General features: G+C 47.6%; 1 protein-coding gene across 1 annotated transcript in view; it reads right to left on the bottom strand.

The window, feature by feature from the left end:
* The window catches only part of LOC147889503 (choline/ethanolaminephosphotransferase 1-like), a 96,857-nt gene that overhangs the window by 70,111 nt on the left and 9,102 nt on the right, over positions 1–17,644 (bottom strand). The window contains exon 2 of the mRNA XM_087391236.1: positions 9,553–9,708. Within this exon, the coding sequence (XP_087247362.1) occupies positions 9,553–9,689 (137 nt within the window). The 5' untranslated portion in view covers positions 9,690–9,708. The remainder of the gene's footprint in view (positions 1–9,552; positions 9,709–17,644) is intronic.

Genomic DNA, 17,644 nt, shown 5'->3' with positions numbered 1-17,644 from the left:
CACCTTCATTCCAACCCCTCTCGAGATCCAGTTCCCACCATGACCAAGACATCTTAGGCCCCCACCAGATGCTTGGGACTCCCTATTGGCTGAGATACACAGCATCCGGGCCCGTCAGGCAGAGCTGGCACATTACACTCAGGATCAGGCCCGATACGCCCAGGAGCAGGCCCGCATTATACACGAGCAGGGCACCCTTATCCAGGGGCTCAGACACAACATCACACAGCTTCGAGAGGAGCTCGGGACCCTCAGAGCAACGCCTGGAGGGACCCCAGTCACAGAGATGGAGGCACAGATAGCCACGATACAGTCGGCTGTAGCAGAGACGACTAGATGGGTGGATGTGGCAAAACGGGAGCCCGCAAAGGCAACCATTTCAGCCGCCATACAGGAGCAACAGCAGAGGGCTTCGAAGGCCCTCAACATCCGGATACGAGGGATCACGCCAGACAGCACTAGCACCACTACGACGCCCATGGAGGAGGTGATCACCTTTGTGACCACCACCATGGGGGTCTCCGACCATGGCATAGAGGGAGCATGGCATGTTGGGAGAGACCCCAACCGAGAGCAGCCCCTAGTCATTCGCTTCAGAGATTCAAATGCTCGACTAGCGACACTCCGATGCCCAGCCGCTCTACGAGAGCATCCCACCCTGTCCATGGACAAGGATTTGACACCACTACACATTGAGGAGCGACGAGTTCTTCTGCAGCATCGAGATGTTGCCCGCAAGGAGGGGAAATGGGCCGTGGTCCGAGATGGTAGGTTGTTGACCAGCACCCGTCGGGCTCCCACCCGTACCCCCTAGGGAGACGAGGCCTATGAGACTCAGGTTTCCGAGACCCTAGCTTGCACCATCTGGAACTGTAATGGTACCTTATGGTCAGACCCAGGGAACTTCTCGAAGTCTTATACAGGACGAGACATAGTCTTTTACACAGACACACCAAAGCCCAGAGCATCCACTATCGATAGTCAGTGGCTACACATGGGAGTCAGCCTTTAGGGATATGAGACGAGGGATACAGGAGGAGTCCGAGGATCAGGCAGCGTCGCAATATTGTACAGGTCTTCCCTCGCTGGAGCCATCTCCATTGAGAGGAAGGACGCACACTCCCGATTCATGTGAATCCGGATTCGATGCACAGACACCCATGACCTTTTCATAGCAATATGCTACTTCCCGCCAGACACATCCCACTTCGCTAGAGTGGCACGAGAGGAGGGTGAGACATCGCCATATGCACCCTTGCATCAGGATATCCCAGACCTTTCAGCTCGTGGGGAAGTTCTCCTTGTTGGGGACTTCAACACCAGGACGAGCACACGCCACGCACCACTCCTCGACTTCCGAGACGACTCTATCATGCTACCAGACATGGACCTAGACGGAGCAGGTATGACCAGGACCGACACGGGCTTGTTACACCATATGGACACGCGCTCCTTGATCTGGGCAAGATGCATGATCTCATCATCTACAACGGGCTTGACCTATGACCCTCCTCAGGTGGTTTTACTTGCTTCCCACACGGGGGGGGCACTAGTGTAGTAGATTACATCATGGGATCCACTACCTTCACTTCATGTATCACCGACTTCACCATAGCACCACTCCCTCTAGGAGCTGAAGCAGCAACTCTAAGGATTTTTGGCGGAGATTCCTTGAGCATAGGTCTCCATCACCCCTCACGACACGAGAGTCTGGCACACGTATGCACACCATCTTGATGATGTCCCACACCAGCCCACTCCAGATCTCATACACACACCTCGCCCCACCACTTGCACGTTGTTTACTAGAGGGGGAGTCAAGGACGCGACATTGAAACTACACAATGGCCGAGCTAAGGATCACGAGGGGCTATGCACTGAGTGTATCGCATATGGGATCGACACATTAGCCCCGATCCTAGCAAAGCTATTCAATGACGCTATTTGCCTTGGCTTCCCCTGCACTTGGACACTCAACACCATTACCCCCATCCACAAGGCAGGGGATCCCATGGACCCGAGTAACTATAGGACTATCATGATTGGACATGTGATGTCCAAGATCTATGCAGCTGTATTGGATGCGTCGGTCAGCCTGTTCGCAGAGATGAGAGGACTCAGAGCAGAGGGTCAGGCCCATTTTAGGCGAGACCATGGGACTATGGATCACATACTCACACTCAGAAGTGTCATTGAGGAGGCCCAATCACGGAAGAAGAGGGTATATTGCTGCTTTGTGGATTTCCACAAAGCCTTTGACACAGTACCCGAGCTCGTCTCATCACACACCTACAGACACTGGGATTTGATCTGGAGATCATCTCGGCAGTCATGGCACTTTATGAGAGAGTCTCAAGCCGAGTTTGGACAGGCGCAGGTTGGACAGATGAGATCTTGAGTACCATAGGGGTCAAACAGGGTTGTCCCTTATCACCAACCCTGTTTGGCCTCTACATCAATGAGCTTGAGACTTTCATGGAGGCATTCGGAGGGATCGGTTGCTCACTTGCCGGGATCATCATCAGGATTCTTCTTTATGCAGATGACATGGCACTCATGTCGTCCACACCCGAGGGGCTCCAGCGACACCTGGATGCACTACAGGCTTTTTGTTTATCCCATGATTTGGAGGTCAACCTCGGTAAGACCAAGGTCATGATCTTTAACACCTCTCGAGCAAACATGCAGTTTACTTTTACTTTTGGTGGATCACCAGTTGAGATCGTATCCTCATACACTTACTTGGGGGTCATCTTCTCCGGCCCGATTTTCACGATGAGACCACCGATGTAGGCCAGACTGAGTAGGGGATACGCCTCACTGGCTCGGCTAGAGAGACAATGCTTCCACTCCCACTTCCAGGACCCTCGGACCAAGGCTCTTCTCTTCGACTCCTTGGTCCGACCAGGCAGTATGTATGGCAGCCCTTGTCGGGGGCCTGACATGTCAGAGATAGAGTGGACACGGGTGGAGCGCCTGTAGATCCTCATGCTCTCATGGATGATCCAAGGGAAACCGTCTGTACCACATCACATCATTCAGGCCGAGTTTGGTGCTTCTACACTCCATCTAGATGCAGCCTTTCAGACCATCGCATATCTACACCGGGTTAGATCATATGGGGACTGCACATCAGGGAGAGAAAAATTGCCATGGTTGGCTCTCGATTCCTCCATGAGGTTGGCAACAGAGGGAGACGAGCGATGCTGGTATGCACGGACTCATAGATGGTTTGTGAGACTAGGGTTTCACATCGATAGCATACCTCCTTTTCAGTATAGTTTAGATGCCCCTCCGGTACTTCCACCCACCATCCCGATCGGCGGGCCACACACCAACCAGGTCATTTGAGAGGATCTCCTGCAGCTACACACCTTTAGGATCTGGTTGGAGCCAAGGGAGCTTCTAGTGAAGCAAAGTTTCTATAGAGATTACTCTCTTCGTATTTCGGAGGAGAGATTCATCACACCACCGAGGTACACTAAGCTTCATATGCCTCACTCACTACGGATCTCCATCAGAGAGTTTCGGGTATCATCACACCGCCTCCGCATAGAGAGCGGCAAAGCAGAGGGGATTCCTAGGGAGCATCGCTTATGCATATTGTGCGACTGTCAGGAGGTTGAGTCGGAGGAACATTTCATTTTCAGGTGCCCAATGTACTACGAGATCCGAGGTCGCTACCACTGCCTCTTCAGAGACGGCTCCGAGCTCCTTTTCAGATTCATCGCCTATCCAAATCAGAGATGCCTCGCGGCCTTCATTCACGAGGGGGTCCGACACAGAGAGAGTACTTACTCAGGCGACGGGGCTTGGCTACATCATCAGACACCTTTCAAACCAGGATCACAGAGTTTTTCCCATGGAGTGACATTGATCGTCCAGTCTCTATCCACAGACGTGACAAAGACCCCAACCCAACGACCGCAGCACGACACACGAGACATCAAGGAAACACACAGATCACTCTGAGGGATCTCCCGTCATTGTTTAGACCCGGGATACGTCCCACAAGAGTCACGGTGGCTCTGGTCTTGCGTCGAGCCTCGTCCAGGAGATCGAGACGCACAGCACCCCTTGACGGGCACCAGCATCCCATCACCGGCTATGCACCAGCCACGGCGACATGACATACGGAGGATTCCGCTCCGCTCCAGTCTTTTTCTTTTCATTGTTACACTCAGATGTATTTGATTATGTATGATCAGACTTAGGATTCAACACGGGTGATGATACTCGTTTCAGTAGCTCCACCCTTACTGTGATTTGTATCAAGTTTTCTTCCAGTCTCATAGTCCCATCGGTCTTCCGAAGACTAATAAAATTTCTTTCTTTTCTTTCTCTCTCTCCTTCTCGCTCTTGCTCTCTCTCTCTCTCTCTCTCTCTCTCTCTCTCTCTCTATATATATATATATATATATACATATATATGTATATATATATATACATATATATGTATATATATATATATGTATATATGTATATATATATATATATGTATATATGTATATATATATATGTATATATATATATATATGTATATATGTATATATATATATGGCTTCGGTCCACTTACATAGTTGATCCATTTTCCCGATCAGGTTTGTGTTGGGCTCTATCTAATTGAGATGCAACGACACACAGAGATACTGTGCGACACACAAGAGAGCAACACAGATTGAGACCGCAGGTCACAAAGATCGATAGAGCACAAACACTTGTTACAGATTTCTACGCATATAAGTCAATTACTGGAGATGCAACGACACACAGAGATACTGTGCGACAGACAAGAGAGCAATAGAGATTGAGGCCACAGGTCACAAAGATCGATAGAGCACAAACACTTGTTACAGATTTCTATGCATATAAGTCAATTACTGGCAAGGCTGAGGAAGAGGAGCTTGATGAGATGACAGCATCATGGACTAGCAGAGGGAATCTCCACCACCATGCTACTAGAAGAGAGACACGCGCTCCACATGCGACACAGAGAGGGCCACACACGATCGAGGTCCGGTCCATCTCAGCCCTCCTCAGAGGTGACCGCCAGAGACAAGTGTCACCCTTGATGTAGACCTTCGGATAGAGAGTTTCGAGGAGACCACACCCTCCACCACACATTGAGAGACGGCTCAACAGACACAGATGCGAGAGCTCTTGCGGGCACACTGATCTAGATTTTGCTCTATGCAAATGACGTGGCTCTCTTGTCTTCCTCAGCAGAGAGGCTTCAGAGACACCTAGACGCACTACAGTCCTTTTGTGAGTCTCATGATTTGAAGGTCAACTTGGGTAAAACCAAGGTCATGATCTTCAATACATCTCGAGCCATCATGTGTCAGGAGCAGTTCACATTTGCGAGGTCATCTGTTGAGATAGTTTCATCATACACTTACCTTGGGGTTATCTTCTCCGGACCGAGCTTCACTATGAGACCCGCGATGTAGGCAGGCTTGAGTAGAGGGTATGCCTCATTGGCTAGGCTAGAGAGGCAGTGCTTCCGCTCACACTTTCAGGATCCACGCACCAAGGGGTTGCTTTTTGACTCCTTGGCTCGCCTAGCAGGGATGTACGGCAGCCCTTGTTGAGGGCCAGACTTGTCGGATACAAAGTGGGCCTCTGTGGAGCAGCTACAAGTTCTCATGTTATCAAGGATGATTCGTGGTAAGTCATCCGTTCCTCACCAAATCATTCAGGCTGAGTTTGGGTCACCCCCTTTACAGCTAGATGCTGCATTTCAGGTCATCACATATCTGTATCGAGTTAGGGAATATGGGGATTATACCTCGGGGCGTAGCAGGCTACCATGGATAGCTCTATCCTCTTCTATGGCACTTGCAGCAGGAGGAGATCAAAGGTGTTGTGATGCACGTACAGAGAGATGGCTTGAGCGACTGGGGCTCCACATGGATGGACTACCTCCCTTCCAGTATAGCATGGATGCTCCGTTCTCTCCCCTCTTATCACACGAGGTCAACCAGGTTATCCGTGAGGATCTACTACAGCTACACACTTTTCGGACCTGGTAGGAACCGAGTGAACTCCCAGTGAAGCTTAGCTTCTACAGAGATCACTTCTTACATATTACAGCGGAGGTTTTCATTGACCCACCAGGATACAGATTCACCTACCCCACTTGCTGAGGATCTCTCTTGGGCAGTTCCGGGTCTCTTCACACAGACTTCGCATCGAGAGCGGCAGAGCAGAGCGACTACCCAGGGAGTGGCGCATATGCACACTATGTGACATACAGGAGGTTGAGACAGAGGAGCATTTCATCTTCAGGTGTCCTGTGTACTATGAGATCCGAGGACGTTTCCACTGCCTCTTCAAGGATAGTTATGGGATTTTAGCCCGTTCCCTCTCCTACCCAGACCAACGGTGTTTGGCAGGTTTCATTCATGAGGCACTTAGACACAGCGAGAGGATACTCCGAGCGCGGAGACAGGAGCAGACTTCTTCCTTGGTTGATCCCTCTCAGAGCTCTATCACGGAGTTCTTTCAGCTAGATCACATGGACCCCAACGAGACAAGGCCTCGACATGACCGTGACCCGGAGCCTGTGACCCGACAGCTCAGACAGAGGGTCGACACAGATCACACTTGGAGACATCCCCTCCTTGTTTAGAGTCAGAGCCCGACCGACGGGGGTCACAGTAGCCCTGGTTAGACGCAGAGCTACGACCAGGAGACGTGCCAGGACCGCACCTTTGAGTGGCCGTAAGACCAAGTACTCATCCGATGGTACTGTGGATAAACATAAAGCCCGTCTCATGGCCAAAGGATACTCACATCGACCTAAAATCGATTATGAGGACACCTTTGCTCCCACTGCCCGGATGGCCACTCTCAGGACGCGGTCTTGGCGGTTGCTCCTCATGAGCAATGATCGATTTATCATATGGATGTCAAATGTCTTCCTTAATGGTGATTTGAAAGAAGAGATTTATGTGGAACAAACTCCAGGATGTGCCAAGTCAACAGGGTTGGTCTACCAATTAAAGAAGGCCCTGTATGGCCTCAAGCAAGCTCCCCGAGCCTCGAACTAGAAGATAGATGATTTCTTTGTACGGAAGCACTTTCCGAGGTCACAAGCGATCCCATCTTCCGACAGGATGGTCTTACTTTCCTCATAATCCTGTACGTTGATGACCTGTTCATTACAAGCAGTCACATAGCCCATATTTCCAAGACAAAGGCTGCTCTTTCTCATGCCTTTGAGGTGACGGATCTAGGGCTACTACACTTCTTTCGCAAATTGGAAATTTGGGAAGGCAAGGAAGGGTACTTTGTGTCACGAAAGCGGTATGTTCAGGGGCTTCTAGATGCTTTTCACATGACAAAGTGTAGATCCATTTCATCACCCATGGACCTCAGCACCGAGCTGTCTAAGTATGATCCTAGTAAGCCAATGGATGCAGGCCAGTACGATCAGTTGATCGGATCTTTGATCTGGCTAATTAATACCAGATTGGATCTGTGCTACTCAATTGGGATACTCGGTCCATTTATGCCGACACCAAAGAAGACTCATTGGGATGTTGGTAAAATCCTTAGGTACCTTAAGGGTACTCGTAATCGAGGGTTATTCTATCAGTCAAGGCAACAGTCCAGGATCCAGCTACTAGGCTGAAGTGATTCACACTGGGGAGGAGAGTCAGACACTCGTCGTTCGACTACCGGCTATTGCTTAACCCTCAGCTTAGCAACAGTCACATGGAGCAGTAAAAGGCAACCCACTATAGCCTTGTCTTCGACCGAGGCTGAGTGCCGTGCCGCTTGTTCCGCTACTTATGAGGCAGTTTGGCTTCGTCGGTTACTCAGGGAGATTGGGTCCCCATAGACGTACCCGATCGTCATCCACAGTGACAATCAGAGGTGTATTGCACGTCCTCGAAACCCGGTGTTCCATGCATGGACAAAGCATATTGAGATCCAATACCATTATGTCCAAGAGAAGATGCTCGTTAAAGTCATCCAGCTCATCTATTGTAAGACGCAGGAGGACAAGGCAGACCTCTTCACCAAGCCCTTGGCACAGCAACTGCTTGGAGATCATTCCAGCTCCCTTTGGTTGATCCGTGATCCAGGAGCTGAGGGGGTGTGAGGTAGAGTCTCTTGTATCATAGAGTGAGGGCTTTGGCCTTCCCACGAGAGGTAGAGGGGGTCGGTCACATGCTCACCCTGGAGGCTATGCAGTCATACACATGTACGGAGGGGGAGGGCACGTGTACATTTGCTGCGGATGGTGCTGAGGGGTGCAGGGCTGTTTCTGCCCACCCCCACGGCCTGTTTTGGGGCTGCTACCACTAGGACGCCTTGATGGCACCTAGGTGGTGCCTTGGTTGGAGGTCAACCTGGCCCCCAACCGTGGTCTAGGCACCGGACCAGCAGGTCGGTTATAGCCCTCGGCTCTGGTCAGCCATACCGCCCCCTCCAGTTGGCTATCTTGGGCAGTGGGGGGGGCCTCCCTATATATAGGAGCTCCCCCCCTCATTGTTTCTCATCAGTTGTAGCAGGGTTTCCTGCCAGTAGTAGAGGCTTTTCCCCGAGTTCTTGTGCAGTCTTCTATCTTTCTCTCGTGCCTTCCAGTTCGCAGTGTGTGCGCTCTCTGTTGGTTGTTCAGTTCCGCTGCACTTCTCACACAGACATGTGAAGTCATCGGTCCAAAAGAGATGTACAAAGAGGCAACAGCATTTCGCTTGAACCAATGAGTAAAAAATATTGCAATGTACAAGTCTTGTGTCCATGATAGAAAGTCGAATTCTCTGAAGTTGTGAAGCTATACTTAATTCTAGGTTGCAATTCCAAATTATAACAAGACCCACTCTTCCCTTGAATGCAATGTGTTATCCCACCATCTTCATATTACACAGTACACCCATCCTAAAATGCTAGTGTTGGGCAGAAGGAAGTAAGAGGAGGAGGAATCAGCCAGCTTTCATAAGCTTTCTCACAATTCAGAGAGGGACAGAATGTACAAAGTCTGTAAAAAATATGGAAATCGGCCAGCTTTAATTAGCTGTCTCTCACAATTCAGAGAGGGACGCAAGTGTATGAAAGGAACAAAAAATACTAGACACAACTAGACTTATGTAGTACAAATTTAGGGTCTCGACAACCCTTGATGGCATGGAAATGCCATATGGTAGCCCTAGATGAGCTTAAATGATGTCAAAATTACAAAACCACCACTGGTTGGTCCAATACTGACACCAGGCAATATACTTTACCTTAGCATTACCTAATCCACCATCATCACTGGTGGGTTCCCACAATGTTACAAAGCCTCATCAAAGCCTTCATATTGATGCATTGACTTCTGAAAAATAAGGACAAACTGGATGATAGTCTTCAAAACAGTCAATTGTCGCTTAAGTTTTGAGGAATTTTAAGATCAAAAATGACCATGCAAATAAATCATGGCTAAGTTACACCAGTTACTGCAGTTCACAATCAAATTGTCAAAAAACTTGTTATTCTAGCCTTGTTATCCTTATTAGCTCAGCACACCATATCAAAAGCTCTAGAAGTTGCATAAAGAACTTACGGCATCCACAAAGGAAAAATCAAAACAAAGCGGCTCCAAAACGGCTGGAACACATATTTTGCCATATATGACAGGTCCACACCACTGTATTTGTATTTGTGTAAGGCCTCCACTCCATGCTTGCCAATGTAACCCATTCTGAAATTTCAATGGTAACTGCAACAAACCGATAAGCCACTTAATAAAAATACAAGCTTCTTACAAAGCTTTTCATTATGCCATTTTATATGCAAAAAGTCCAACAAGTCACACAAGAAATGTTTATTTGGCCTTTCCACTTATGAAACAACAAAGCATGTTGAAAGCAGTCCTACATGTAAAAGCAACTGCATTCACAAAGAGTACACATAATGCAATCATCATAGAAAGATGACATCCACACACGAGATCCATCCATACAAAGTTCTTTGTACAGAGTTTCTCTCAACATTCCGAGGTTGAAAGGCAGACTCCACCATGACAAAGGACCCATTTTCTTAGAGGAATACTTTAAATTATTATAGCAAACTCTTCCCTAATCCAAATATTTCCTCAAGAATGCTCTAAGCAAGTGATATACTCTTAGATTTCCGTAAGACTCCATATCTTGCGGAAATGCCATATGAGCTAAGAGAGAACAACGAGGCTAAAGTTCCTATGACATAAGAATAGTCAGATTGCATCGTGACTGAAAATTTTCAAAGTAAATAAATGTTTATGATAGCTTTGCTGCCTTTACAGTTGCTCTTTTTTATGTATACCTCATCACATTGATTTTGTCTACTACTCCTAGACAGACTACTAGTACCAGATCCTCCATGGACCAACACATACAAGATGCATATAAGTTCAGCTTGCTAGCTTACCATAAGCCTCAAAATTGGCATGCTGGTTAGCAGATCAGTTTGAAACAGACACATGAGGCTTAGTACTTGGCAAGGTCTGGTATGTTTCCAACTTCAGTGGGGACACTTGGATGTACCTAGGGGTTCGTGATGAGATTTGGCAGTTAAAGATTAGTACTGTTATTGTACATGTGTACCACTTGGTTCCTGAAGTCATGCAAGATGCAGAGTTGAACATGAAAGTGTGATGTATGCAACATCTGGAACAAATGTGGACAACTTTCTCAATCTATTCCTAACAGCCTTTGAAAGCAAGAGGGTGAAGCGCAGCTGTCTTTGGTCATTGTGGTCCCACACACTGACACTAGGAGGGTTGTGTTGGAGTAGATGGTTTATTGTCCACCTGTAAGACCTCAAATGAGGAAAGCACATGGACATGGAGCCTACATAGGTTGGGGGATCTGAGAGGTTGCCAAGTGGGCACATGGGCATGGAAGCAGTCATCCATGATGGCTGTGATGTGATCAACATTTAGGCGCACATGGGCAGCATCTACATGTGCATTCATGGCTGTGCATAAGGCAGCATAATCAAGTATATGGTGTAGGAAACAGGGCTACCACGTGAGCAGCTAAGCAATCTTGGATGACTGGAAGATCTCGAATCAGGCAGACTTGGAGGATTCTGATCAGGCACATGGGCTGCAGATTCAGGCCAGCACAGGTGGCGGAATCAGGGTCCAAGGCTGGAGCCCAGCCAAGGGAAAAATAAAGATGGGCTGTGGGGCATATATAGCCCATCCCAAGCGAGGCAACCTGACATGGTTGGCCAGGGTAAAATGGCCTGATCGATAGACGAGTTCCTAGTCAACAGTGTGTGTTAGCACTTAGCCCTAGTCTTAGGACTCAGTCAACCCTTAGGTTGACTTCACTATTACTTCGGGGCCATATACGCCACCCCTTTATACTTTCTCATTATCCATTTGAAAGTACTCATGTTTGCTTCAGCTTGTTGTTTGCTACCTTGCATTCCTCTCCATTTCCATTGCCCAACAGTGGTATCAGATCATCTAGATCCCAACCTCCCTGCTACTCTTGCTGGACACTTACTTTTGGCGTTGGTTCTTTGTTGGAAGCTGTTGGACATTTCCTTCTGCTGGTCGCTGCATTTGTTCAGATCCATCGCTGAGCTTCGTCACGCCTACACGCATTCAAATCCGCTTTAACCATGCCCTTGACCCAATATACGTGAGTCACCTAGCCAGGGAGCTCCCGGCCCTACTTGGAGACAATATAGACCTTGCCAGCGCTTCCAACAACCTTGTCTCAGTGGTACAAGAAACTGCTACCAGATCCTTTCCCATGACCCAATCCAGGCGGGTTCGAGATGGGAAGATGCCTCAAAACCCTTGTTTCGACAAGTGCAGAGAGGCGAGAGCCCACCTCACACAAGAGCGGGCTTTAGGTCATCTGACGTCACCTAAAGCACACAGGATCTTTCGACGACTGACACATCGTAAGAGGCGGGCCTTCCTCACACATAGGATGGATGAGATGGTCAGATCTTTCTAAGAAGGAGACCCAACCTCTGGATGGGGGTTTCTATCGGAGGGGAAGCCACCTATTCCTGTCACTCTTTGTCTGTCTGCCTCTCTCTCTCTCTCTCTCTCTCTCTCTCTCTCTCTCTCTCTCTCTCTCTCTCTCATTTCTGTGTCAGTTCCCCCCCCCCCTCTCTCTCTCTCTCTCTCTCTCATTTCTGTGTCAGTTCTCCCCCCCCCCTCTCTCTCATATTAAGAGTACTCATGGATGAGAGCAGGCTCAAAGGAGAAACTCTTCTATGTTGCTTTGTAGATTTCAAGAAGGCATTTGATATAGTCCCGAGAGGTGGCCTATGGAAAAGAATGCAAGCCCTCAGAATCCCTCTGGCACTAAGGGCAGGCATCTCTCGCATACACGAGAAGGTATCATGCAGACTCAAGCAAGAACATGGACTGTCAACCGGGGTGAAACAAGGTTGCCCTCTTTCACCCACACTGTTTGGAATATGCATTGACAAGCTAGAAGAACTGATTAATGAATTTGCAGCAGAAGAAGGGATACAAGGGCCCAAGCTTGGGCTATGGACAATACTATTGCTCCTATATGCAAATGACGTGGTTCTTTTCGCTAATGACCTGACTCCATGCATCAACTATTACAGGTACTACAGGTCTTTTGCACAGAAAGTGGGCTGCAAGTTAACACTGCCAAAACCAAAATGATGGCAGTAAGCACCACCCGACTTGAACATCCCCCGGTTATCAGCTTTGAGGGGCAGCCCATTGAATATGTCGATACCTTTAAATATTTGGGAATCGACATACCAGCCGATCATAGATGGTGGCAATGTGCACAAAGAAGGCTGGATACAGGTTGGGGGAAGTACTATCAATTTGAAAACGATTGTAGGCACACTGACACCCGGTTCGGAATATGTTGTTTGATGCATATGTGGTTCAAACAGTGTTATATGGAGTAGAAGTATGGGGGGGCAGCATCTCTCTCTCCACATGGAATGAGATTGAAAAAATGCAGAAAGCTTTCCTACGAAGACATCTAGGAGGGCAACTACCCCTTATTCAGTCCTCTTATTGGAAATGGGCAGGCGGCCAATTGAATTCCATGCACTGATCAAAGTGATGCAGTACCTAGTGGAAGTACAATAAATGCCATAAGAAAGATTGCCACATAGAGCATGGACTGCTAGCATGAAACTTCACAAGAATCATAAAGGCAAGATCATCTGCACAGGATGGAAAGTGGAATCATACCTGACTATGCCCCCTAAAAAGGTCAAGATGCAAGAATTCTAGTTGTCCCTACTATGCACTCTACAAACCCAATGGTTGACAGCAGAAAAGAGGACCAAGCTAGAATACTATCAAGATCAAATAAATCCTTTATGCTGGTCATCTTTCATGACACCAGATGCCCCTGCTCAGCCATACATCAATACTCCCATACCTCTTCTCTATCGCAAGAATATTGCCAGATTCCGCACACGGTCACATACCTTGGCAATAGAGACAGGAGCTTGGCTAAATCTGCCGCAACATGTCAGAGTTTGCAGATTCTGTGATTCGCAAACAATAGAGACAGAGGCACATATAGCCCTACACTGCCCCCGATATGCACACATCAAAGACGACTATCAATAGATACTGGCAAACACCACTCAGATCTCGTCAGTTCTCTCCACTGCCTCTCCGGCAGCGTTGGGATCTTTTGTCACTCGTCTTTTTTTGCACCGTCAAGAACTTGAAAATTCTTGACCCCTCCACAGCAGAGGAGATTTTTGTACTGAGGATTAGGTCCCATGGGTCATTTTTGGCCCCCCAAGGATGATAATAAAATTCTACTTCTCTCTCTCTCTCTCTCTCTCTCTCTCTCTCTCTCTCTCAAAAGCAGCAAGCTCAAAACACATCGGAAATGCCTCTAAAGGCCTCGAAGTGCTGCACAAAGCTCTCACAGGTGGTCGAATACACAGCAGCAGCAAATTGAGGCTGTCTTGAGCATCGAAAAGCTCCGAAATGGCCTCAAAATAACCCTGTAAACCCTCATGCGCACTTTGCAGAAGCTGCCGAACTGGTATGGCACAGCAGGGGGAAATAGTACAGAACAGTCCGTACAACCAATACAGACTGTATGGCTGGCTCTGAGGGTTCTAGGTGGGCTGAGAGAGGTAGAACTGAGGAGAAACTGAGGCGGCTGCAAGAGAAAAATGGAGCTTGAGCTACGGTGACGAATTAGGGTTAAGGCGGCTGCAAGAGAGAAATGGAGCTTGAGCTAGAGTGAGGAATTAGGGTTAGGGCAAGGGTGACGTGGCAGCTATGGAAGGTGGCTCTGATACCATGTTAGAAACATGGTGAAGAGAGAGAGAGAGAGAACAATTGCCAAACTCCGGCCATGGTACTGCACCTTCACTACCAAGAACATAGCACATACATTACAACCATTGTGTCTAAGGCCCATGCAAATTTTGACACCAATTTGACACCTGACATACCAATGTCCTTCCCCGTTAGGTATTTTGACCCTTCACATACGTTACAAGGTGCACATGTCAAATTGGGGCATTTGACCTTTACGGACCCACATTTGGTATCCTAGGGACATCCAAATTTGCACAAACATGGAAACCATCAATCCCGCAAACCAAGCAAAGGTTTATACTAATTTGACACCTGGACATGCCAATGTCCTTCCCCAAATGTTGCATATTTTGCAAAAACATGAACGCCCATATTGTTGCATATGTTTGGCATAGCAACATCTCAATCCATATGTAAATAAGAACATTTAAATCTAGGACCTCTTACCACAACATTTGAATCCATATGCAAACAACGAGTGAAACACATATCGAGACCATATAACAATTCAAATCACTTTTTTACATTTGGAATATGAAGCCAAAGTGAGTCTAAAATGAGTGTTCTAGGTGGTCTAGGTGTAGTTTTATAGTCTAATGAACCCTAGACATGCCACATGTCATATTGGGAGATATCCCATAGACATTGTGACTTTCTAGAGTCTAGTGTCACACTATGGTGTGAGGAAATGATGCTCAAATGAAGACATGAAGAAGGCTTTCATTCATTCATCAAGTGTGACAAGACAAGTGAAGTACAAGCCTTATGTAGGCTACTCACACACACTCTAGCACCTAGTGCATATGGGATAAGCCCCATGATGACACGTGGCACTCACACAAGACTCACACACATAAACTAGTACTAGATCACCTAGTACTACACACTAACACTTCACACCAACACACTCTTTGACTATGATATCTCCAACATAGGCAAGCGTGCCATCAGCACAAAGTGGGTTTACAAACTGAAGAGCAAAGCTGATGGCAGTGTTGATTGCTACAAAGCTCACCTTGTTGCGAAAGGTTATGCCCAGCCGCATGGTATTGACTTTGAAGAGACATTTGCTCCCACTTCACGCATCACGACCATTCACTCTGTCATTGCTCTTGTATCTCACAAGCATTGGGAGGTCCATCAGTTGGACATCAAGACCACCTTCCTTCACGGGGATTTAGTGAAAGAGGTCTATGTCACTCAACCTCCACGATTTAAACTTCCAGGGTCTGAAACTAAAAAAGGCTCTTTATGGTTTCAAGCATGCCAAGATACATTCTCTTTTGATGTGCCTTGGGTTTCAAAACTACCCTACGGAGGCTACTCTTTATGTCATGAAGAGTGAATCAGAATTTCTCATTTTGATTCTATATGTGGATGACATGCTTATCATTGGACCAAACTTGCAGAAAATTGCAGATTTCAACGCAGCTTTGCAAAATCCTTTTGCCATGACAGATATGGGCCGGTTGCACTATTACTTGGGCATCCACTTTGCATATGTTAAAGGGGGTATAATGATGAGTCGGTCCAATTACATTGGACAGCTCTTATACCGCTTCCATTTTGAAGATTGCAAGCCAGTTTCTACACCATTGGAGCCTGGCTTTCGTTTCTCCTCTGAGGATGGGAGAGCACCCTTTGATGCCGCCCTTATCAACACATTATGGGCTGCCTTATTTATTTATGTCATACCCGGCCTGATCTTCAGTATGCCGTCTCTCAGTGAGAAGCTACATGCACATGTCTAGTACACAACATTGGCAAGCAGTGAAGTGGGTCTTCCGTTACTTGAAGGCCACACAAAATTTGGGACTGTTCTATGGTGGACAAGTCTACACTGGTCTTGCATGCTTTGACGGACAGTGACTCGGCAGGTTGTTATGACACGAGAGTGTCCCACAATGGCAACTGTTTCATGCTTGGATCCTCATGCATCTCATGGTTCAGCAAGAAGCAGCCTATAGTTGCTACTTCCATGAATACGGGGCAGCCTTAATAGCTACAGTAGAGTGTGTCTGGCTCATAAGCTACTCGTAGATCTTAACATTAGCCAGCTAGCTCCTACTACCATCTACACTGACAGCCAGAGTGCTTTGGCTATTGCGAGAAACCCAGTGTTTCATGCACGCACAAAGCATATTGAGGTTCATTACCATTATGTTCGAGAGCGACTGTCAGCTAGAGACAGACAGTTGTCCTATGTTTCCACGGAGAACAACTTAGCAGATCTCTTCATGAAGGCTCTACCACGGCCCAAGTTTGAGGCTTTTCGGCATACACTTGGCACCATTTATTACATGATGTTGATCTCCCTGTACTATCATAGGTTGCTATATCCATTTTGGGCGAATATGTGCAACCATGATATAGTTTCAAGGAATAACTGAGATGTATCCTGTTGGAAAGGTCACCTCCCCATCTGTAAGCCCCCATATGAGGAGAGCATGGGGGAAAGAGACCTAGGGCATGTGCCCAAGAGAAAAGGTGAGAGGGAGCTGCCACATGGGCAGCACCTCATAGGACAGTACAGTCAAAGGGGCTGCCACATCGGCAGCAAACAGGCTGCCATGTGGGCAGCACACAGCAGCCTAGCAAAAGCACAGCATGGCGTGGATATGAGGGCTGGAACAGGCCCCTGATAGTGGCGCAGCATGGCAGGCCAAAAGGCGCCTGCAAAGGGCAGGCTATGGGCCTGCAAAAGAGCCATGGCAGAGGCGCAACAGACAGGGCAGACGCTGCAGCATAAGGGGTCGGCCACAGTCAGCTTGTATGGAAGGTGTATATGCAACACCACAGTTGAGCATTCGGACCAGCGAACAGAGTAAGGTTAGGGTACTGTTTCAGCAGCTCTTTTACACTTCTCAGCCCTATATTTCATTCATCTATCAGCTCTCTTTTAGAATCTATTACTCCTAGCTTTCACTCTCTCACTCACGCAGTAACCCTACATCCCAGTGGACAGCATAAGCCTCTTCTTTGCCTTGCAGAAGTGCCCTACATTGTCAGTGTGGACAACATCAAGGTCTCGGTATTGGTCGGTGTTGCCTCTCAACATCAAGGTCTCGGTATTGGTCGCAATGTAATCTTCAAAAGCGTGTTTCCGTGCTCTCTCGAGGAGTGTTATTTGTATCTTTAGTTCTCCAAGTATAAAGCAAATTCTCCCCTGATTAGGGTGGTTACAGGAACCCAATCAGTTGTCGACTCCATTCTCTCTCTACCCTCATCTCCTTTCTCTCTGTGGTGCATAACACTAATTCCTCGCTAACGGTTTAAAGAAGGTCTTGCTGTGATTACACGATGAGATTACCGTTGCATGTTACATCCTCGTAGAGTACTCGGAGCATTAGCTTTGAGC

This window comes from Dipteris shenzhenensis, chromosome 20 (assembly GCF_047967505.1).
Source record: "Dipteris shenzhenensis isolate YYH24624 ecotype China chromosome 20, Dip_SZ_1.0, whole genome shotgun sequence".
Classification (NCBI taxonomy): Eukaryota; Viridiplantae; Streptophyta; class Polypodiopsida; order Gleicheniales; family Dipteridaceae; genus Dipteris; species Dipteris shenzhenensis.
The sequence above is the reverse complement of the archived record's forward strand: the minus strand, read 5'-3'. Positions and strand labels throughout refer to the sequence as shown.